This window comes from Miniopterus schreibersii, assembly GCF_964146895.1.
Source record: "Miniopterus schreibersii genome assembly, chromosome: 6".
NCBI lineage: Eukaryota > Metazoa > Chordata > Mammalia > Chiroptera > Miniopteridae > Miniopterus > Miniopterus schreibersii.
In genome coordinates this window covers 33,665,696-33,688,851 of record NC_138107.1, presented here as the reverse complement: position 1 = coordinate 33,688,851, position 23,156 = coordinate 33,665,696, and the positions used below count along the sequence as shown (strand labels likewise).

The 23,156-nt window shown below is 38.0% G+C and overlaps 2 protein-coding genes and 1 long non-coding RNA gene across 4 annotated transcripts in view; 2 read left to right on the top strand and 1 right to left on the bottom strand.

The window, feature by feature from the left end:
- Positions 1-15,251, top strand: part of FILIP1 (filamin A interacting protein 1) — a 178,417-nt gene extending 163,166 nt beyond the window's left edge. For both annotated transcript variants that reach the window (XM_081141309.1, XM_081141308.1), the window contains exon 7: positions 10,858-15,251. In XM_081141309.1, the coding sequence (XP_080997435.1) occupies positions 10,858-10,898 (41 nt within the window). In that variant the 3' untranslated portion in view covers positions 10,899-15,251. The remainder of the gene's footprint in view (positions 1-10,857) is intronic.
- On the bottom strand, positions 14,676-21,051 carry LOC308559080. The gene is made up of 3 exons (XR_013999101.1): positions 20,931-21,051; positions 16,669-16,739; positions 14,676-15,246 (listed from the first exon to the last, which is right to left on the bottom strand). It is a non-coding gene; the product is annotated as an uncharacterized lncRNA (long non-coding RNA).
- The window catches only part of TMEM30A (transmembrane protein 30A), a 33,103-nt gene continuing 30,495 nt past the window's right edge, over positions 20,549-23,156 (top strand). Inside the window, exon 1 of the mRNA XM_081141325.1 lies at positions 20,549-21,654. Coding sequence (XP_080997451.1) covers positions 21,133-21,654 — 522 coding nt within the window. The 5' untranslated portion in view covers positions 20,549-21,132. The remainder of the gene's footprint in view (positions 21,655-23,156) is intronic.

The following is a 23,156-nucleotide window of genomic DNA, read 5'->3' as shown; positions in this document are numbered from 1 at the left end:
ACTTGAATTACACGTAACAGCAGTAGACGCCTCACAGTATTCCCAGTCACTTTAATCAGATCTCTGTTGCCTACGGCTCATCAGTTCTCAGCATATGCATTTAAAAATGTTGAGCAACCAGGACAGATGTGCCACAATAATGGGATTTCAAGGTAGAAAAACAAAGAGACTAAGAATGAAGACTTTATGAAACAGGACTTTAAACAAGTTTAAATAAGAGATCCTTCCATTTCGAGTACTGCCTTATATTTTCTTTAAAAGGGAATTTTCCCCCTTTTGTAAAGTGGACACAGTCCTTTTCAAAAGCAAGGGTGTTCGCTGGCATTTAGGGTATTCAGTGTTACTGTACCGTAACAGACGGTATTTAAGCCACTGGAGGTGTCAAAAGTATGAAACACTGCATTCCTTTTGACTTCCCCTGCCATTTTTCAGTGACTTTTATCATAATCTTATTGTCACTGTTGCTGTTTTTGCTTTTACCTGCTCACACCATGCTTACGTCATTTCTGCCTGGAAGTCCACACCATCTGCAGGGCGAGTGCTCCGAAAGGCTTAACGGTGCATGTACAGGATGTTTATTTTATACATCTGGACCTTGGAACAGAGCCACCTGCAAAGTACAGCTACTAAGAAAACTTGGCAGAACAACACATATTCACTTTTCAGAAATGATAAAGAGCAACTGCCATGGCAGTTTTTCTTTGTAATTTTAGAACCAGCTCTACATTTATTGGATAGCCTTGTTCTAAACCACATATTAGAAATGAAATCCACAGGGGATAGGAGGTGGAGGGTTAAAAGCACTCCAACTCCAGCTCCCATTTGTGAGTATAATGTTTTTAAGATGCAGTTTAATGTGCTTTTATAAGAGTGAATGGGATGAAAAGATTAGTCTTTTCCCTGTCCTGGGACGTAGCATTGTGTAGTAAAATAAAAAGGGTCTCACCAGGGTTCCATGTATAGCTGCTGTTCAGGTCCCATCCTGGGGAGCAGAGGGGAGGGGGGGTGCCATTTCCACAGATTTCAATGTGATGGCGTCCCCAGAGGACGTGCAGGGCACCGTCTGCACAGCTACAGAGAGGCCATGGTATTCCCTTCCTGAGACTAATTTTTATGTGCTGACGATTTAGCATACATGATACCAGAAATGTTTCCATATGGGACATGGCCCTAAGGGTATCATTGCTTGAAAAACAACCTTCCTGTCTAAGTCACCTGCTTACACAGAGTCATTCAGCTGCCACTGGCATTTTCAACAGATTTTCAGTGAGGGCAACTTAATGTGCGACAATTAGCTCTCTAGAGACTTTAGTGTCTTCATTAAGGGTACAGTGCTACCAGATCCACTACTTGAATATCTTCAGGAAAAGTGTGAAGAAGTAGCTTTGATGTGTTGTGTAGGAAGAGTACAATTTCAGGGAAATAAAAACATGTCCAATAATGTAAAATGCATAGAGATTTGAATTTCTCACTCCCTCATAGCTTCAGAATACTGGGGGAAGAGTGAGACTTTCCTGATTGGAAACCCCCAGGGCTGTCAGATAGGAAGAGCAACATTTATGTGGGAGGCCAGAGGGAAGAAAGAGAACGGGAGAGATGACAAGACGGCCAGAGAGGGTTTCCCACTAGACAAGAACGTACGAGTCCAAAATTTCCTCGACCTAGACAGAGGTTAGAGTTTACCACCTGCCCCCTCTTCCAGCATCTCCGCACTGGTCACCTCCTCAGTCTCTGCTCTTCTACCTCCTTTCCGCCTGTTACCTCCACACAGGATACAGCTATGCCCTGGCCTCTCCCCTTTTATAGCAATTCTTTCTTCAGCTGTGCAGTCCTCTGTAGCTACTGCCCCGTCTCCCTCCTGCCGAGTTAATCCACCGACAGGCACTCAAACTTCTATGCCTCCACTTCCATACTTTCCATTTATTCTTTAATTACTTTTTATTCTTGTGAAAGTAATTTGTGTACATAGTTAAAATATCAGCCAGGGTTAAAAGACAGTGAAAACCGGTCCCTTACCTCACTCTCCTTTCACCTAAGTTTTGCTCCGTGGAGAAAGTCATTTCTAACCCTTAGCTGTTTCTTCTGCTATGTATCTCCAATATTTCTAAATAATATACTTGTCCTCTGACTTTTTATTAATCAATTTTATATATTATTTTTGGTCTTCCCATTATTGTCTGATGGTTGAGTGTTTAGTCCCCTCACATGTCCCATCTCTCCCCTTTTCCCATCCTCCCAATGTGATTATATCACACACTTTTTAAAAGAAAATCCTCACCCAAGGATATGTTTTCATTGACTTTTAGAGAGAGAGGAAGGGAGAGGGAGAGAGAGAAACATCAATGTGACAGAAACATCAATTGATTGCTTCCTGTACATGCCCCGACCTGAGGATCAAACCCACAACCTAGGTATGTGCCCTGACCGGGGATCAAACCCGCAACCTGTTTTGGTGTACGGGAACAACGCTACAACTGACTGAGGCACCTGGCCAGGGCTACTACACACTTTTAAAAAATAAATCAGCAGTCAGCATTTGTATGCGTATATATTAATATGTTTCTGGTATAAATTTAAATATTTTTTTCTGCTGAGTCAAGACGTCTACTGTGACTGTTTCCTTCTTACCACTTTTCCCTTTCATACAAATAATTGCTTTAATTTTTCATCTGCTTGGTTTTCTATGTACCTATCTTTACTTTTTCCAAATGCTCCAGTAGATCTGCCAACCCCCTCCCAAACCCAAACCCATCAGTTTCATATTTTTCCCTGGAGGCCTTCCTAGTTCAGTCCTCCACTTCGTCTGGACTGCTTGTCCTCTAGGCCTCCTGCTGCACAGCTGTCCTGCTCTCCTTTTGCCTGTTAAATCCTCTGTTTCCTGGATTCCGCATCTCTACTTCCTTAGCTTAACTGTCTCTATCTGTCTATCTATCTATTATCTATCTATCTATCATCTATCTATCTATCTATCTATCTATCTATCTATCTATCTATCTATCTATCTATCATCTATCTATATCTATCTATATCTATCTATCTATCTATCTATCTATCTATCTATCTATCTATCTATCATCATCTATCATCTATCTATCTATCATCTATCTATCTATCTATCTATCTATCTATCTATCTATCATCTATCTATCTATCTATCTATCTATCTATCTATCATCTATCTATCTATCTATCTATCTATCTATCTATCTATCTATCATCTATCTATCATCTATCATCTATATCTATCTATCATCTATCTATCATCTATCTATCTATCTATCTATCTATCTATCTATCATCTATCATCTATCATCTATCATGTATCTATCTATCTAATCTATCTATCATCTATCATCTATCTATCTATCTATCTCTATCTATTTATCTATCATCATCTATCTATCTATCTATCTATCTATCTATCTATCATCATCATCTATCTATCATCTATCTATCTATCTATCTATCTATCTATCTATCTATCTATCTATCATCTATCTATCTATCTATCTATCTATCTATCTATCTATCATCTATCTATCTATCTATCATCTATCTATCATCTATCTATCTATATCTATCATCGATCTATCATCAATCTATCATCTATCATCTATCTATCTGTCTACCTATTATTTAAGTATATGTTCCAGTAGTTTCTACAGAGAAAAATCCTTCAGTGACCTCCCTGGGGCAGACTACCTGCATTCTGGGAATAAATCAGGGGAGGGGAGATGGGGAATCTCATAGTTCAGAGTATCGACTTTTCCATTCTTCTGTATTTAGTCTGTGCTGCTGATTCTTTACCTAGGTCCAGAAATTCTTAGGTTGGTTTTTCAGAAAATAAACTTTTAGTCTCCGATAAGGATGAAAACAGAGTGAGGTTATGCGTTTTCCCACTGTGACCAAGACATCTAATCACCTCTGGTTTTCCTTTGACCCCTCTGACTGCTCTGCCTCAGTCCCCCTTGATGGCTCCTCATTTCATGCATACGTCTTAAGGACTGTTGTTCCCCTCGTCTCTATCAAGAGCGATTTTCCTACACTATATGCTAGTTCTTGTTATTTTTCGCACTCCCATGGCTTCATTTATCACCTATATGCTGAAAACTACCAAACTGCTTGTCTCAAAGCATGCTCACCCCCTTCTCCATCCCTCTTCCAAGCCTTCTCCTCTTACTATTCTCCACCTCAGCAGGGGTGTCCTGAGCCACCCAATCACCCAGGCTAGCAACCTGGTAGCTATTTTAGGCTCCCTCTTCTTCCTCACTCATCAAGTAGACTCATTCCGCAGGTCTCTCATATTCCAACCCCCTAACGCCTCAAGCAGCTGAACCCACATTTCCATTTCTCTCACCACTGACTGAGTTGTGGTTTTAATTACTTCTCATCTGAATTTTTCTGATATTCTCCTAACTGGTTTCATAGTCTCTAGACTGAAAACTCTCTGATTCATTTTCCATTAAAGTTGATCATATCATGGTTCTATTTGAAAACCCTGCAAAGGTCCATCATTACCTGTAGAATACAATGCCAACTCCTTGGTATGGCACTCGAGGCTCTCTGTGATCTGGCTCTCTACTTCCCCAGTCTTCTGAGCATCCCTCTTTTCCCCTTGTCTGGACTCCTGCCACCCAGACCCACAGAATGGCTTGCATAGCAGGCCAGGCACCTTTCCTTGATTTGATCAACTCACTCCTTCTCCCTGGATTGCCCTTTTTCCTACCTTTCCTTCTGGTGGCTGTGTCCTTCTATGTTCAAAATCTCTTTTAAAAACATTGCCTCTGGTAGGAAAACAAACCATAATTTCAGAATCTATCCTGGGGTTTAAAGCCTGTCCATTGCTGTAAAAACTTGGCACTTCCTGTAGAAAAAGAAAAGCAGCCGTTGAAGGATGGCTGAAAGTTGAGGAAGAAAGAGGTGTTCCCGCCTCTTCCCTTTGCCATGCCAGCCCGCGAGGATGATGGAGAATGGCGCTGACAACCCGTGTGTGAGAACACGGAGGTAACAGAGAGAGTGGAATTAGAGCAAATGCAGGTACTGCCACTCTGAATAGTGTAAGTTACTTCTATTCCCTCCAGAGCACCATGGCAAGTAATGAAAACAAGACAGCCAAGGGTCTGGAATGGGGGAGTTCTTGCCTCTGAAGCCATCACAAGTGTGAGAACTAAGGGGGCCTGAGAGCTTACTGTGAAGTATAAACATACTTGAATGAGGAGCACAGAGGACACTTCAGGAAAGAAAGTTTCGGGTGATTTGTCATGCTCTTTAGATTCCTAAAGGACCCTCTAAATTACATCAGAGAGGCTCTCATTTTAGAGGACCAAAGACCACCACCAATAAGCAAGGTGTAGCTTTAGAACAGCTATCAAGGTGAACCTCCAGAAGAAGTGATTGCTGAACAATGGACTAGATACCTGAGATAGGACTGAAAACCAGAGACTGAAGTAAGGCTGTCTAACCTTTGGCAAATCACCTCACCTTGGTTTGGCTTAGCATTTAGCTATAATCTTTTATGATTCTGGCATTCCTCCTTATAACATGATATGCTTCACTATTGTTTAGCAAGCAACTTAAAGGACTCTGCCACAACGCTTTTTCCCTAAGAACTAATGGTTAATTGCTTATCTAGTAAAAGTAGTTTTGGCTTCTCTACTCCTACTAAGGTGTGATGGGCAGAATTCCAAAGTCGAGGGCTGGTTAGAGCTGACCCAGACTTTAGAGGTCGAGAAGATCATTATCTCTATTATTAAAGATGAAAACAAAAGCAAAACAAGAAAAAATCCAACGATTAAAGATGTCTAACTGTCTTATTAATGATGAAGCCAGGTCTTTAGTTTCTCCCAATACAATATTCATTATTTTATATGGAACTTCTTCAAGTGAGTTAAGTATATATTCATACACAGACTAAAACCCACACTTATTGGGCCAAAATACTATTGTCAAAGGATTTTGAGATATGGAGATATCTACATAGAAACTGTGTCAAAGTTCATAACAGCACTTACTTTGATGGATATTGTTGTTCTTATGTAAAAAGTACAATGTTCTTTTCAAATTTCACACATAATGTTATTTTCCATGATATTCTGTGACCAGCCACAGGCTTAGCTCCAACTAGGCACTTAGCATCTGTTTCCAAAAAGGTAGAACCTGAGCATGCTTGGCTCAAATATTTACCTATTTTTCTACCATTTAGTTTAGTTTTTTATAATTAATGTTGTATGTAGTAGAACTAGTTGCAATTGGCTTGTATATAGGAAACAGTAATCTATGTGAGAAATAAGGATTAGCTTGCCTTAAAAGGAAGTTACCGGTCATAACTGCTATTGCTAACTTGTATGACCTGGGGAGGTAAGGGGATGATTTGGGCTGATGATAGAGTGGGAGATGTTTTGGAATGAAGCAAATAAACTATTAGGTGGCTGAGAAACCCCAAGAGAATTTGTATCATCTGGCTGAAAAGTTTCCTGAAGAAAATGACAGAACTGATTAACGGAAGTATTTTTAATTAGCTGAGCCGAATCCAAAAGAAGGAACAAGTCCAAGTCAACAGAGGAAGTTTATTGGACTTCCTATTTAAAACAGATGTTTTATCAGAACTCCGATTAATTTCCGAATGTGATCATAACAGGACTGAATGTGAAGCAGTTTATTAAAATGAGCACCCTAAAAGTGAACAATATCTAGGCATTCCTATTTCTAAAAGGAACGGGATGTGGGGCGTTTTTGCAGGTGGATGAAATACCTAGTGGGCAGCAAGTTTAAAGCTGGGGTTTGGTAGCCGGTGGACAGCAAGAACAGCACAGCCCTAAGCTGGTGCCTTGCTCTCTCCAGGCAGAGCCCTTGGGGAATAGGGAGCTACGGGACATGGGGAGCAGGCCATGAGCCAGACAAACTGATGCAAAATTCAAGAGCAAATGTCTTCTGTAACTTGGTTTGCAGTTTCTTGCGGATGAAGCAGCCCTCCCGTTCTGGTACAAGGTCCTGCAGTAAATGGAACTTCTGCTACGTTCTGTCTTTGGTGTTTGAATTTAGAGGCTATCTATTAAAGTGATCTGGCCTCACTTACTAGAGTAGATTTTTGAAATTCAGAGCTCATGTGTTCCGTTGCAGAGAGTCTGGCCGAGCATAAACATATGCACTGCCTGGGAGGAAGACAGTCAAGGAGTACCTCCTTCCTACTACACAGCCAAGGAGCTCTCCTGGGAGGAATGAGAATTCTAATCTGTTGCCAGGTTGCCCCACTCTAATGCTCAAGAGACAGCCTCCCCCAAATTTCTCTCCAAATCCCACCTTGGGTCTCGTCATCCGGCTGACCGGTAGTGTTGAGATACCACCCAAGGAGAATGAATAGTGAGCTCAGAAGTCAACTGTTAGACTTCCTTTCCATGGAAGTTTATCTTAGCTAGTATAATAAGATAAGGAATTCATCCATTATATAATTTCACAATATATTGTGGTAACAAAGAATGTGTTTAATGTGTTACCCAAAGTTCCTTAAGGGAAAAAAAAATCAAGATAATACTTGAGAAAAACACATAGAAGAAAATGTCGTTAAATGCTTTCGGTCAACTGCTAATGTCAAAAATATATAAAAATGCAACCTCTCCATGCGTATATGTTAACTAAGGTTTAAAGTTTTTTCCTTCTTCCAATTAGAAAAAAGGAAATGATGTGGTGCACATCAGAAGGCCCCACATTTAAGCGCTTTGCTATTTTGAGTTTGTTGATAGAGGTGGTAATTAACTATGGTCTTTGGTCTCAATCTGCCTCTACAAATTATGAGTGTTAGAAAAATTGTATCTGTAAAAAAAAATTATTACATAATTATGCTTATTACTTAGGTCACTTTAGAGGAGCCAAATGACCTATAATTGGGTCTTAGTCTGAGATTAAGTGAAGACGGAGTAGGAGACGGAATAAGATTTGCTTATTGATTTTGTAACTTCAATAACATTTATGACATTATTTTATTATACTGAATCATAAAAAACGGAAAGGACTTGGGAATTCTGTTTTTTTAAAAACACACACAAATAATGGTATTAATCCCCAAAGCATTAAAAAAAACATTTTTATAGATTTTGAGAGAGAGAGGAAGGGAGGGGGAGAGAGAGGAACATCTATGTGAGAGTGAAACATCTACTGCCTGCCTCCTGCACGCCCCCTACTGGTGGTCAAGCCCGAAACCTGGGCATGTGCCCTGACTGGGAATTAAGCCAGCAATGTTTTGGTGCCCTGGACCATGCCCAACGCACTGAGCCACACCAGCCAGGGCTCCACCAGATAGTTTTGCTGTGTAATGAGTTACCTCAAAATTTAATGGTTTAAAACAACATTTAAAAAAATTTCTCACAATTTTGTATAGAGGCTGGACTATTCTTATTTTAGTTTATAGATTTGGGGAAAGCATATATGATAAGCAAACATAGATTTAATAAATATGTTTAATGATTTTCAATGAATAGGGCCACTATCATATAGGTATTGTCTCACTATCTAGAAACAAGGTATCTCCAGGTATACAAAACAAAATAACTGGAGCTTAACTGTATTCCTTTAAATAAAGTTTATAAACATAAATGTTAAACATCATTGTGAAGGATTTCTGAGATAGTCTTTTTAATAACACAATTTGATTAATAGCATCAGTATATATTCCGTGCATATGACCAATTTGCTAATTTAAATATAATAATAAAATGTAATGGTCTCACAAAGACATTCTTCTGTGTATGGACGGACCCTTTTGCCATATGTATTTTTACCAAGTGATAATTCTGAAAAGCTATTATTATTATGCAGATTACAAAATGCTAGGATTAAGAGAAGGCAACTTCTAGGAATTTAGAGGTTTGTACACTCAAGGTGAGAGAAGATGGCATTATGGTAACACAAAATATTGAGATTATCTACAATACCCTCATTTTATAGTGAGGAAACAAAAGCACAAGCATTTTGAATTACATCTACAATAAGAACAATTCTGGATTTCACTGTTTTAAATGTATGTTTTCTATGCTTTTTTAAAAAGAGGAAAATGGAGAAGATTTATTAATTCTATTAGGGAGATCTGAGAACTATGTATTTTCACTTTGAAAATTACTAGAGAAATTTTTGAAAAGAGTGTTGAGTGGAAAATAGCATTTGAATTTTAGATAGTGATTTTTAACTACATAACATTTTAATTAGTGTTTTTAGTTTTTGCCTGAAGGTTCTGATGTCTTTTTAGGTATTGAAAAATTATAAAGCTAGAACAATTTTCCAATGGAAAAAGCACACATAAGAATGATTTTTTAAAGGTTTCTGGTATAGTGAAAAAATAATAAGTATGTCTTAAAAGCTTACAAACACTTCATATTTAATATTGTTAAATATAAAAAACATTTATACATTTAATTTTATTTTGCTTTCTTACCTGTTTTATCCCAAATTTAATTTGAAAGTTTCAGGGAAGGAATGGAAATATCTCCCCCTAGTGGTCAATTAATGAAAACAAATTAAGAAACATTTTGGTTTTGACCCACTGAACATAATTAGCATGAACCTATAGGTCTATGACATAATGTAGTTTCTTTAATGCTTACTCAGATATTAATTACCTAAGTAAAAATAAAATGAAACTAGTATTTAGAATTAAAGTGAAAATAATAGGTGGAAATTACCTCACCCTATTGATAAATCCTGATGTTATTTTCTACACTTACAACATTTCATATGACAGGAAGTAATACATTTTTCAGGCAGAGAAACCATTTGAAGCTTAGTTATTTCTTTCTTATGCTCTTTATAATCTCAGCAATGACAAAGCCCTCTAATTGCTCTACGTTGTTCACCAATGTAGTTCCATGCCTAACACAGTGATGGGCACCTTGTTGAACCTCAATAAACAATCCTTGAATGACAGAACAACAACAAAAAAAGATACATGTTCATGAAAGCATATATATTAAGATAAAATAAAATCAATCACCCAGCCTGTGTGGCTCAGTGGTTGAGCATTGACCTATGACCCAGGAGATTGAGTTTGATTTCTGGTCAGGGCACTTGCTGGGTTGGAGGCTCGATCCCCAGTAGGGGGCATGCAGGAGGCAGCAGATCAATGGCCCTCTCTCATCAGTGATGTTTCTATCTCTCTCTCCCTCTCTCTGAAATCAATAAAAACATATTTAAAAATAAATAAATAAATAAACAAGTAAACAAATAAACAAATAAAATCAAATATAAATATTACACACCCATAACATGACTGGTACTGTTCTAATTGATATCTCAATCTATTTTGTATTTACTTTTATAAGAATGAATTTAGATTTAAAAGTATATGTGGAATTATGCAAAAAGAAGCAGTCAGAGACAAAAGTAAGATCTGTGTTTATTAACTTCTTAAGAGTAGATAATGAATATTTCCTTATTAAAACTCAAATACACACATTAAAAAAGAAATTAAAAGTAAATGAATATTGTTCAGAACAGAGAGTACAGCTGGGAGAGTTACTTCTAGGAAATAGTCTGGGACTTGTATGTATGGGGCTTGTATATAGTAATCACAGTCTTCGTGTATAGTTCTTTGCTTGAGTAAAATTGATCTAATATTGTTAGAGTATTAGATACAGTTTCTGAAAAGCTTTATGGATTTTGGAGGTAAAGCACCTATGCCAATGCAAAGATGTTACCCAAGAGTAGTAAAAACTGCAGGAGAAGCTATTGGGCTCATGTACCTGTTTTTGTTTGTTTTGTTGTTTAACATCTATGGTCTTTTAATGAAATGATGTCTTATTGATTCTCACATAAACTGTTGATTTGAGTTTCAGTGTAATTGAAAATGCCATATCTTTCTTCTCTTTATAGAAAGCATCATCATTCACCAGTTACGTATGAACTCCCGATGAAATGGTAAATCAAGCACATCCTGGGTGTGTGTACTTCCTCTGAATCCTTGTTGAATGGATAGTATTCCTGCAGCTCTCCTTCATCACTAAGGTCCTCCATGCTACTGATCGCTACTGAAAATAATTTTCTACTTCCAGTGAATTTTTTGAGGATATAATGTAAAAGCTGAAAATGGCATTGCTGATAATATAAAAATAGGTTGCAAAAGCAGTTCAATCTTTGTGTCAAAAGCAATTTCTTCTCTTTTTGCAAAGCTTTCAGGTCTATGGGCACATGCTATGTAATTTATTTTTATAATACACTTTGTAATGTGATTGTTTTTCCTAAAGTGTTTTTCCTTTTTTCACAGTCTATGGCACATATATCTGTACAATACACTGTCATTCTTCAAAGCATGGGTATTGGTGCATTAACAACCATAACCTATAATTATTTTCTTTGATCAATTTGTTATTTCTGGAGAAAAGACAACACTCTATATTTCCTGGGGTAAATTCAGTGGTAAAACAGAAGCAGGAGCTTCTGGAAGAGTTTTTGTTATTGCTTGTACAATGCTGTGGTTCTCATCATGGTTCAACACTAACAGATAACACTCTGATTTAAAGTTTAATTTTAAATACTTAAAGACAGCTTTTAAAGTTGCTGTTTTTAGTATTCAGTGCCAAAACCCTTGCATGAATTGATTTTCATATGGAACAAATTAATAAAAGGAGATGTATGAGTTTAACACGTAAGGATTATAGGAACACCTTCAACAGACAGTTCGATTATATTTCTGTTTGTCTTATTTATTTATATGTACAGGACTTACAATAAGGATATCGAGGCATTTCTCACAATCTACTTAAATGAAAGCCTGAAAATAAAAACTGACCTAGATAGTATCAGCATATTTAAAAAAAAAAAAATGGTAACAGAAATCCCAAGGTAACTTTTTTCTTGTAGATAGGAGTTGGACAGGTTTTCGGAATCAAATATAGGCTGGAGAATATAGTCTTTAAAGATAAAAAGCACATGAATTACTCAAATTTCAATGTCAGAGCTGCCGTTGAATTGAGGTTTATGTGAGAATGTGCATCTAAAGTCTACTTAAAAGCCTTAATATAGGTTTTTGTTTTTTAAAAAGACCTTGTTAATGTGGACATGTTGTCAATAAGGTCTTTAAAAGGTAACTGTAAAGATAAATATAGATTTGGAACATCAGTTTCTGAAGGCAGAAATCATCTATCATGTAACTTTACTGAGAGTAAAGGAACTCTGCTTCTGGGTGTCACAAGGATAACTAAAAACCACACAAATAATACTGTTGGCCCATTTCTCCAGTCCACAGGTTGTACCCAGGTTTATATGCCCATGGAGGGGAGTCCACACTGAGTCTCTGGAATAGAAAAATTAATGTTGGATGTCCTCCCCTATGTAACTTTGTAAGGTATTAAGGTATACCTTGTGGAATTAGCAAATCATAGTTAGTAGGTATTATAAATGAGATAACTCTATTTTATGTAAAATTAGTTTTGATCTTTGTAAGGAAAAGAAATGCTACAGGCTTGTCCTATCTTGAATGATTGTGTATGCGTCATGTAACCTACAGGGCTTTGATTACTGATTAAGAAAACTAAAGTGTGTTTGTGTGAAGATTTAAAAAATTGTTATAGATTTTGTGTTCTGCAAATGTTTCTGAACTTAATGGCGTTTTCAATTAAGAAAGGGTTTTATTTTGTATTGTTACATTTTTCTTCACTCATGATTAAGTTCCCATTTTGCCAATGTTTATACTTCTGATGGCAAAAATATTCTGATATATCACAGATTAGTGTTTGAAGCAAATAACTTTTTCTTAATTTGTGGGAATTTTATTACATTAATTGTGAAAAGGCTAGAAGATAAGACTTTAAATACTTCCTGACTTTAATTTAAAATCTTACAAGTAATTTATGTATATTTGGGTCTCAAGCTTTTATTTCTCCTGAGTTTATAATGAAGTTTGGCACTTGCAATGCAGAGTGAGGATGACGGTGCAGTCATTTGGATGGAAGCTGAGCTTTTCTCTGCCAATGCTATGAATAAGTCCTCTGTTTAAACCCAAATGGAATCAGAGTGACAGATGGCTAAAATTAATTTTAAAAATTTAAAAACTGTTTTAAAGCAGAACAAAATATTAAAAATTAACAGCAAATAGAAAATAACAAATAGTCATATGCTTACCTAATGAATAAGCAAACAAGATCATAAATAGTCATATCCCAATATCCACATCCAGTTGAAAAAAATTTTCCCCACATGCAAGCCTGGCACCATCCTAGGCTCACATAATTTCTATATCTTGTATTGTAAGTAAACCTCCAATCATCAATATGAATGAAAATCAGTTTTCAATGGAATAATTATGTTTTCTGAAGTATGATCATAGTCAGTGTTTTCAGTTTAAGGCACAACAAACTAATCCATTATCTTATCCTGTTATTTTTAAAAATATATCTTTATTGATTCAGAGAGAGGAAAGGAGAGGGAGAGACAGACAGACAGAAACATCAATGATGAGAGAGTCATTGGGGATCGAGGCCGCAGCCTGGGCATGTGCCCTGACCGGGAATCGAACCTCGATCTCCCGGATCCTAGGTCGATGCTCAACCGCCGAGCCCCGCCCCGCCGGGCTCCTTTTCTTTTGTGAGATGAGTGTTTTTTGAGGGCATCTTCTACAAATATTTTTTTCAAGTATCTAATAAAATGTTAGGGTTTAATGAAAATACTGGATAGAGGAAATATTCCAGATGTTAGATGCCTGAAATTCTTCACAAAATGTGAAGAATTAATTGTATCTTAGGACAACTATAAAAAAAAAAAAAATCATGGTGTGGAATATGTAGCTTAAGTATTAGCTGAAATAAGTTGAAGCTTCTAAAAATCAGAGGCAGAGCAAGGGTGAATGGTGTGTCAGACAGTGTAATATGTTTTTGTCTTTTCTCTTTATGCTGTGGTTGAATTTTCCTGGAAAAAAATAAAAAATAGAGCAAAGGTAGAGTGTGTTCATGAATTTGATGAGCAACAATTCTAAAAGTAACAAGAACGTATAATGGCACCTGAGGCATATATCCCTCTCTAGACCTCCAGTGCTATGCCTCTGCTAAAAATGCTAATTAGAAGGCAAAGAGGAAAAACAATAAAAATTGTTATAATAAATTCATAAAATTGGGAAAGTTTCATGCAATTAACATTGCTTAGTGGCCACTAATATTTTATTTATTTTATTATTATTTTAATCTTCACCAAGGATATGTTTATTGACTTTAGAGAGAGAGGAAGGGGGAGAGAGAGAAACATCGATATGAGAGAGGAACATCAATTAGTTGTCTCCCGTACGAGCCCTGACTGGGGATCAAACCTGAAACCTAGGTATGTGCCCTGACCGGGAACCCAACCGGAGACATTTTCAGTGCATGAGACAATGCTTCAACCAACTGAACCACCCAGCTGGGACAGTATTTCATGTTCTTAAACTTTCAGCATTTCCTCCGTACTATATGTTGACAACTGTGTTTGCTACCTAGGGAAATACTGTAGATTCACACATTTAAACAGAAATGTTTATAGGTGCCATGCCATGATACATTCATTTTCTGGTGGTGGTTTTTTTCTTTTTGGTTTGTTATTGGGTTAATTTTACTTTACCATTCACAGATTTTGTTAACAGTGCAGACTTGTATTTATTTAATCTAGATTTTGTTTAAAAAATATCAGATGTTAGCTTCTCCAATAAAAGATGCTTACAATGTGATCAGATATTCTTAGAAGTCTTGCAGGTTTAATGGATTTTCAAAAGCAAAAGAATGCATTGAAAAATTCTGGAGTTACATTATTTTTTCACAGCATTCTCAACTTTCTCTTCTTTAAGTTTTAATAAGTACATGAGAAGTTTATGTTTCACTACAGCCAGGTGAACTTATGAATATGTACTTGATTTTTACATGAATGTGATATCCTGCTTTCAGTTCATCACAGGTTACTGAAATTATTTAACCAATTAAGACATTCTCTGTGTTATTTCCAAAGTCATCTTTGTTTATCAAAATCTCACCAGAGAGTGAGAAAAATAACAATTGTGGTATAAATGCATTGTGCAATATTCTTTGAGTTGGAACATAATATTCATAAAATTAAAATCATTTACAATGAGTATTCCACCTTATTTAAAATTATTTGCATTAAAAGTTTTCACTTCATTTCATATTTTGTTAAAAATATGGTGTTTTTCACTGTGAATGAGCAGAAGTAGTACAGCAGATCAGCCAAAATCAGAGATCGTTTTTCTGAGTTACACCATAGTTTGGTTCTTTAATAAGATGAAAACTGCAAGATACCAAGAGATGGAAACTGGTTAGTGTTCCCTTTACCCCTTTATCCTCACCAAAAGCAGTCAGTAAACATTCAAATAATACTCTACTGCTTTCTAAAGGTAGATTACTTAGCAGAGCAAACACTCCTGAGGATTTGCCAGCAGTCCACAGCCTCTACAGAAGCAGTCAGGTAAATAAATGGTTTCAGCAAAGTGGAATGGGGGTGATGGTGGGGTTGTGCTCTGACCTCTTTGATCAGTCTAGTGCCAGAAATGGTGCTCCATAGCCACAGCCAATCTTACCTTATTTTGCCTTATTTGGGACAAAGGAATGGGTTTCTCCTGTTTATTATTTAAATATATACATATCAAAAAAGCAGGCACAGGAGATATCAAAATGATGTTTTCAAGTTGCAGATGTTAAGAGATCTTGTGCACTGGGCAGCTCTGTGGCCTCTCTTCTTGGAGTGGAGCCCTTACATGCACATGGTTTAAAAGCAATGGCCAAAATTAAAAGTAACTAAATAAAGGCACTGGCCAAAAGTCATTGTTTATATTGTGACTTTCCAGGAGAATGGGGTCTTAGGCTTTCCACCAGATTTGCTCAAATGGATTTGTACCTCTTGAGCCCTGGGCTAGAGTCACCTTTAATAAACAACAGACGTTTCCCTTGGGTAGAGAGACTTCCCTGGGCCCCAAGCTTGTTGTCAATAGGCAACATTGTACCATACTTTTTTTTTGGATTGTCATTAAAATCTTTTGAAATTTGTATTTAATGCATCCCATGGAACCTATGAAGGATTTCAAACACTGAGGCCTCCCTTCAATAGGGCCATCCTCAGTGTGGTTCCACAGATAATGGTTGGAACCTAGTGCCCTGGAATTCAGATACGTTTTTAAAAAGATAATCAGTGCACCTTTAGTTTCCCCTGGCATTATTCCCAGCATTTCCCCCCCCCCCCCCAAATAAGCACCACTAATGAGAAAATCTTCTATTTCTCTTTAGGAGTGCATTTATCCAATTATGCCTTATATTGACTGGCCTTGGTGTACAAAGCTATCTCCCCAGTCTGAATGTAAGCTTCTCAAACGCAGGGCTTCCATATTCCTCATAGTGAATATCAAGTACTGGATAAACGCCTGCAAGAGGCAGTACAATCCCTTGGAGAGAGGGGCCTTTCCCCACTCCTCTCCCAACTGTCCTATCTCCTTTCCCCTAATCACAGACCTTTCCCATAGCCATAATCACTTTCTCATTTGTGGTCTTTCTGGCTCCTAATGCACCTTTCTTTCTCCTCCTTGAGAACAAGGCATATACTTAGTCAAAATGGCAGGGTGTTTTGTAGACACCTATTTATTGACTCCTAACCCCAAAGGGGGTTACTCCTTCAGGAAGAGTGCCCCAGCCAGGGTATTTTGTACCAGATCTTCCTCACCACAAACTGTTCCGGCCATTCTTCCCTTGCAGAAACCTCGGTGTCCACTGGAGGTTTCAGATGCAGAGTATCTGGATTAAATAAGAAAAGACTCAATAACTACTGATTCTAAGAAAAGATATGCTCTCGGCAAAGACAAAGGGCCCTTATCTTATCGGAGCACCAGATGGTCTATGCTATCTTAATAAGAAAAGTGTGTTAAGTCATTTTCAATTAATTCGCAGAGAGGTTAAGCACTGGTTCCCACATTGAACATCGGTGCACAGGGGAAGCAGGACAAGCAGACTACATAGGCTATCAAACTTACTCCTAGAAGTGGTATCAGAGATCTGTTTCCAGGGCAACTGCGGAAAAACTTCCTTGAGAAAAAAAATATGATCAGCCAGGGTACACGGTTTTTCAAATCATTAATAATAAATGTAGCATGAGACTCAACTTTTTCTATGTCCCTTTTTGATCCTATTCTCTCCTGGGTGGAGAACCACAGTATCACTGAGACCTTAGGACTCACTTCCACTGTTTAGTTTTTGACAGTATAAAGAAGGTGTGGTACTTGCTCAAACCTCCCATAATCCCTTGAGCACCCATTTTATATAGCACTTACTTCACTAAATTTCAATTGTTTGTTGGCAAGTTGTCTCTCCCAGTAAAATGTGAATTCACTGAGTAGGTCAAGTTAGTTCAACAAGATTTTTTAAAATTGTTTTTATTGATTTCAGAGAGAGGAAGGGAGAGGGAGAGACAGAAACATCGATGACGAGAGAGAACCACCGATCAGCTGCCTCCTGCACACCCCCTCCTGGGGATGGAGCCCGAAACCTGGGCATGTGCCCTGACTGGGAATCGAACCATGACCTCCTGGATCATGGGTTGATGCTTAACCACTGAGCCACAGTGAATGGGCCAACTTTCACATTTAAATCCCATTTGTAAAAGTCATTCTTCAAGAATATGTTGGAGATATTTTAAAGAAATATTTGAGTAACTTTATAGGTGTTTGAAACCCAAGTGTTTCAAAACATAAATTATGAGATGTATTCTCCCTCTCCTGGATTTCCAATAATTTAACACTTAGAAAAATAGAAAAATATAAGTTAAAACTATATTTAAAAGTAGTCCAAACATATGATTTATAAGGAATTAACATTTTTAAAGATCTACTTTCCTATATCTCTCAATGATTCTTATGGAGTAAGAAAAGTATCTTACCTCCTCTGCCCCTCCCCTTTTAAAAATAACTGCACTACTGTATACGAAATAGATGCCATTTTGCTGTCAACCAGGGGGTGTCAAAATCATTATTTGAAAGGAAGACCTTATTTATAATTGATGACATCATGGGATGTAATCAACTGAGAGATTCTATACAGAAGTCATGAAATCTGAGGTCTCATTAGAATTATATTCTTTCATTTAAAGAAAGTGAGGAATTATGAGAAATGAAATGTTATTTCATTCCCAAAACAAAGTTCTTAGGCTGTCTACTAAGGAATTCTGGTGTCATTGCTTTTTCCTTTAATGAGACTATTTAAATATCTGGTTTGACTTGTATTTCTGATTACTGATTGTGGTCATTCAAAAACTTGCAATATCTTTCATCACACCACCACCGACCTCAGGCTAATCAATCTCTCTGGGCCAGAACAAAGGGATTTTCTTAAATGCTTAACTGGAAAAGTTTAATAAACATACCACATAAAAATCAGGAAAAGGTCAATTTTAAAAGAAGTAATTTTTCAAAATCAGTTTGATCCAATCTCTGATGCAGTAAATACAAGAAGTTAAATCTATTATACAAATTCTACATTACTCTTTTCCTAAAAATCCTCTCAATTAAAAATGAATATTATTTAGTCCCCTCCATGTTCAGCTGCCATGATCAACTACATAGAAAAACAAAAAAAAACACAATAATTCAAACTGTTTCCAGTCCTTAAGAAATTTCTCTGAAATTCATGCTGGTACATTTCTCAGCTCTCTAACTTTCCTAAACATTTTTAAGCTAACATGTGAATAAAATGGTTTAAATATGGTTTTAGAAGCTAAGAACTAAAGTGGCACCAGATACTCAAAGGAGTCTAATAAGCAAATCTATGGAGCATTTTGGCTAAACAGTAAAAAGACCAGTTTCAGTTTTCTCTTCTTAATTTCTTAAGTAATTCAATGGTTATTCAATATTTTTTTTTCTTCATTGTTTCTAGTTACCTACTTCAGTGTCTGGAACTCATCAATTTTATTAAAAAATAAAATTTATTATAAAACTTCCCCTCCAAAAGCTATTTATATATACCTTTTCAGATCATTCAGTTTGTATCTGCTTTATTATTTTGGATTTACTTACATATTTGGGCTCAGGCATTCATTACACACTTACTATGTTGATCTGGTAGTCAGCATTAATCAATGTCATTGAGCCCTACACATTTTTTTTTAACCAGGAATTAGCAAATTCACAATCATTTAAACAATATGTTATTTAAATGTGTCATCAACACACACACCAGTCACTCCTAGCAACCACAGTTTGAAAATGCATATATTGGTAATCCATTGTAAGACAAACCACTCTCTTTTGTTGCCCCAGAAATGCTGAACAAGATTTTTTAAAAATTCCTACTTTATCAGATTAAATGAAAGTAAGGACTATCATAAAACAATGCATGACCAATGAAATTCTGAGTCTCTTGAGCTAACGTGGAGGTGAAAAAAAATGTTAGCTGCGTAAAGCAGCATGTTGTGATGCCAGGGTATGGTGGAGGGAACGAACTGGAAGTACGTCATCAAGAGACCTTGAAAAATCATTTATTTCATCCATTTGGCCCTCACCTGAAATGTAAGTTTTAGATAAGAACCTAAGAAAGCTTTCAGTTCAAAAAGTCTGTATCAGTCAAAATGGAATTTCTAGTAAGAAGAGACAAGAAGTTAAATAATCTTTCCAGTATGTACAAACAAAACTAAAGAAAAAGGAAGCAGATAAATACATCATGATCACTCAGATCACTAAAACAAACAAAGACTAAAGGCAAAATATTGACCATATTTACACAAAATGCTGGAATAGCAGATCATATAAGGCACTATCATATTTAGTGGGTGTGATGATATAGGCAGAAATGGGGAGGAAAAAAGTTGCCTTATGCTTATGCCCAATATTGTTATATACATATTTACTAACCAACAGAATTTAGCAAAATAAAAGGAGCCCAAGCATTCTCCATTAACTGTGATAGATGAATATTTTCCATTTGAGCTTGAGGTTGAAAGTAAACTTACATAGACCAAAACAAAACGTATTGTCCTATCTGTTACCAGAGCTAAGAATTTGAGAAATAATGGATGTTATATAAGAGCAAAACCAGGCAAGTTATCTTCCAGATAAACATTCAAGTGGCTCACATCCTGAGACTTGTAGTCATTTTGAAAATACATTTAGTTGTAAATTATAAGGCCCAAGCAGTTCTTTTGTTTCCCTTTTCTTGAATTACCTTCCGAAAGATATGACTGCAGCCAAAGCTTTAAAGAAAATAAAGTCTGGGTGTGACTTACTCTCTGGTCTGGATTTCAAAGATGCCAATATAATGTGGATTGTACATTATTTTAAAAAGAATTTTACAAATATACGCTTATTGCGGAAACTTTGGAAAATACAGAAAAAGTTCAAAGAAGTAGAGGAAAAAACATCCATCTGGGCAACAGAGGTTACCCTTATTTACTTTTTAGTTGGGCTTTATACTCTATACCTATATTACCTTGGTATCAAGACTTAGTCGCTCTACGCACCATGAATATTTCCATCCGTAATTAAGTACTTGGCAGTTTTAAAGTGTCTGCACAGTATTTCACTTTGTAGTAATGCTATAATTTTTTTTTTTTTATCAACTGTAAAATAAAGAGCTACAACTCATTACAAAACACTTCTTAGATCTGCACAAAAGAGCAACTCGGACACAGAAAAGATGGTAAAAAGTAACAAGACCATTAATGGAAGAAAAATAAGCGAAAGAGCTCAAGCAGAGGCAAAATAATAGGGCAAACCAAGACACATTAGGACAAGAGGGTCACCCACCAAGCACCTCACTTAATATTTGTATCTGCACCTTGGAGATTTATTTTAATTAGAGAAACTCGCGGTTTTATAACACAAGCAAATACTCCAATTCCCTACAGAAGAGCGAGCTTCGAGATAAAAACTTGTCTGGCGCCGAAACCATTTGTCAGCAGCTCCGAGGCTGCCCGGGGGGTCGGCGCGGGGCGAAACCGACCTGCGGCCGAGAAGGGCCGTCGCCAAGACAACCAGGGCCGCCGACGGGTCTGTGCGAACAGAACCCCCAGCCAGCAGCGCAGACGCGTCAATGGCCGCCGCGCCGCCGCCTGGTCGCCCCTACGTCCCCCCAGGGCTGCGCGTGCGCTCTCGCGGCTTCACGTTCTGGGGGTTGAGGCCCTCACTTTGTCGTCACAGGGCAGATGAGCACGGCGCCTCCGCCCTTTCCCTCCCCTTTCTACCCTCTTCCCTTTCCCCCTCCCCTTGTCCCTCAGTCTTCTCATCCCTCCCTCTCTCCCCCGCCGTCTGGAGTTCCCAGCGCGCCCCAGGTTCCGGCCGATGGCCGTCTGCGGAAGAGTGTCCCGCCTCTTCCGCTTTTACAGAGGAGGTCCCAGCGGCAGCGGCGCCTGCGCGTCTACTGTCAGGGTCAGCAGGCGGGTCCCCTGGGCGGTCCACCAGCGCGTCGCGGAACCGCGCCCGGGGGGTCAATGGCGATGAACTACAACGCGAAGGATGAAGCGGACGGTGGGCCCCCGTGTCCTGCTGGGGCCTCCGCTAAGAACCGGAGACCGGATAACACGGCCTTCAAACAGCAACGGCTGCCGGCCTGGCAGCCCATACTCACCGCTGGCACCGTGCTCCCTACCTTCTTCATCATCGGCCTCATCTTCATCCCCATTGGCATCGGCATCTTCGTCACCTCCAACAACATCCGCGAGATTGAGGTGAGGGGAGCGAGTGGCGGTGGGATGGGCGCTGCCGGGGAGCCGGTCCCCCCGGCCCGCCCGCTCCTTCCTCAGCTCGCGGGAGGCTGACCCACAGCCCTCACCTCCCCCACACCTTCCCTCTCCCTCACTTTCTTGTTTCTTTCTGCGGATTTTCTGAATTGGCAGTTTCGTCCGCGCTCCCACCGCGATTTGCACGATTAGAGGCGGAATGAGTGTTTACTGCAGAGGGTGGGCCAGATGAAGAACACCCCTTTAATGGGCGGCGTATATGGCTCCGTGCGGACTTTTAAATTTATTTTACCTCCAACGGAAGCTAAGAGAGAGAGAAAGGGAGAGAGAAAAAAGTTGTATGTAGATATTACTCCAGGAGAATTGACGTAGCCAAAGCGTCGTTACCTGTGTGGGAGTTATCTTAGGACACAGAGATGAACACCTTGGCTCTTGTTGGGCAAAGGACCCAGAGTCAGTCGTGCGGTATTGGTGGTTTTTATCTAAGGAATCTGTCATATGTTACCAGGTCACATATTAGGACAGATGACCGAAGTGTGCACAGTACCTTTTTATTTTGAGCAAATTGATACTTTTCGTTGTAGGGCATGATATAGGTAAAAGGTAACCTGAAACTTCAATTCCGGTTTTGCTTTTAGGCTGTGTTTATTAATAACCATGCCCTACATTCGCCCTCGTGTTGTTGTTTTTTTTGCTTTTTTCCTAGATGTTAGACTTTAAAAAAAGAGTCAGTGATCACAATTAGTAGAATACTGCTTACTGAACATTTTACTTATATGAAACATGATAGAGAAACTTGGGGGAGCATCTTGAATTGTCAAAGCAGCAATCGTAGGATATTAATCCATCTGCAGTGGTGAAGATAGGTTGATAGTAGAATGTAAATATTTTGTATAGATGTTTGGTATTAAACATCTGCTAATTTCTTTCTTTGAATATCTCAGGGTATTTTTTATGTTTGGAAGGGCAGTAACCGGTACCAAGTTCTCTTGATTTCTTCTGTTCTATCAGGTTATATCATTTTCCCCCCTCTAATTTTATGCATATGATTTAATGGAGCTTTCAGAGTAGTTTTATTTCAACTACAGGAATAGGCATAAAGATATCTGTTTTCCAATGTAATTTACATTACCTCTAAAAGCAAAAATCAGTATATTTTTTAATTGTACAGTGTTTAATTGTACACTTCTATGTTAATAATAGTAACGGATAGTATCAATAGCATAGTTCAGAAATCTTTTACTAAAAATTCAGTTTAATAACTAGAAAAGTGTCACAGTATTTTTTTTCAGCATGCATTTTTATTTGTTTTATCGTTTCTGTCGCAGTAGTCTTTCAAATGTAGTACTTGTTCTCCCAGCTACACTAGGGTCAGACATATGAGTAAGGTGATGTATTGCAAGACCATGGGCTCTGTGTGGGCAGGGATCAGACAGAGATGGGTTTAAATTCCAGCATAGCCATTAACTAGCTCAGTTTCTTAGAAAGCT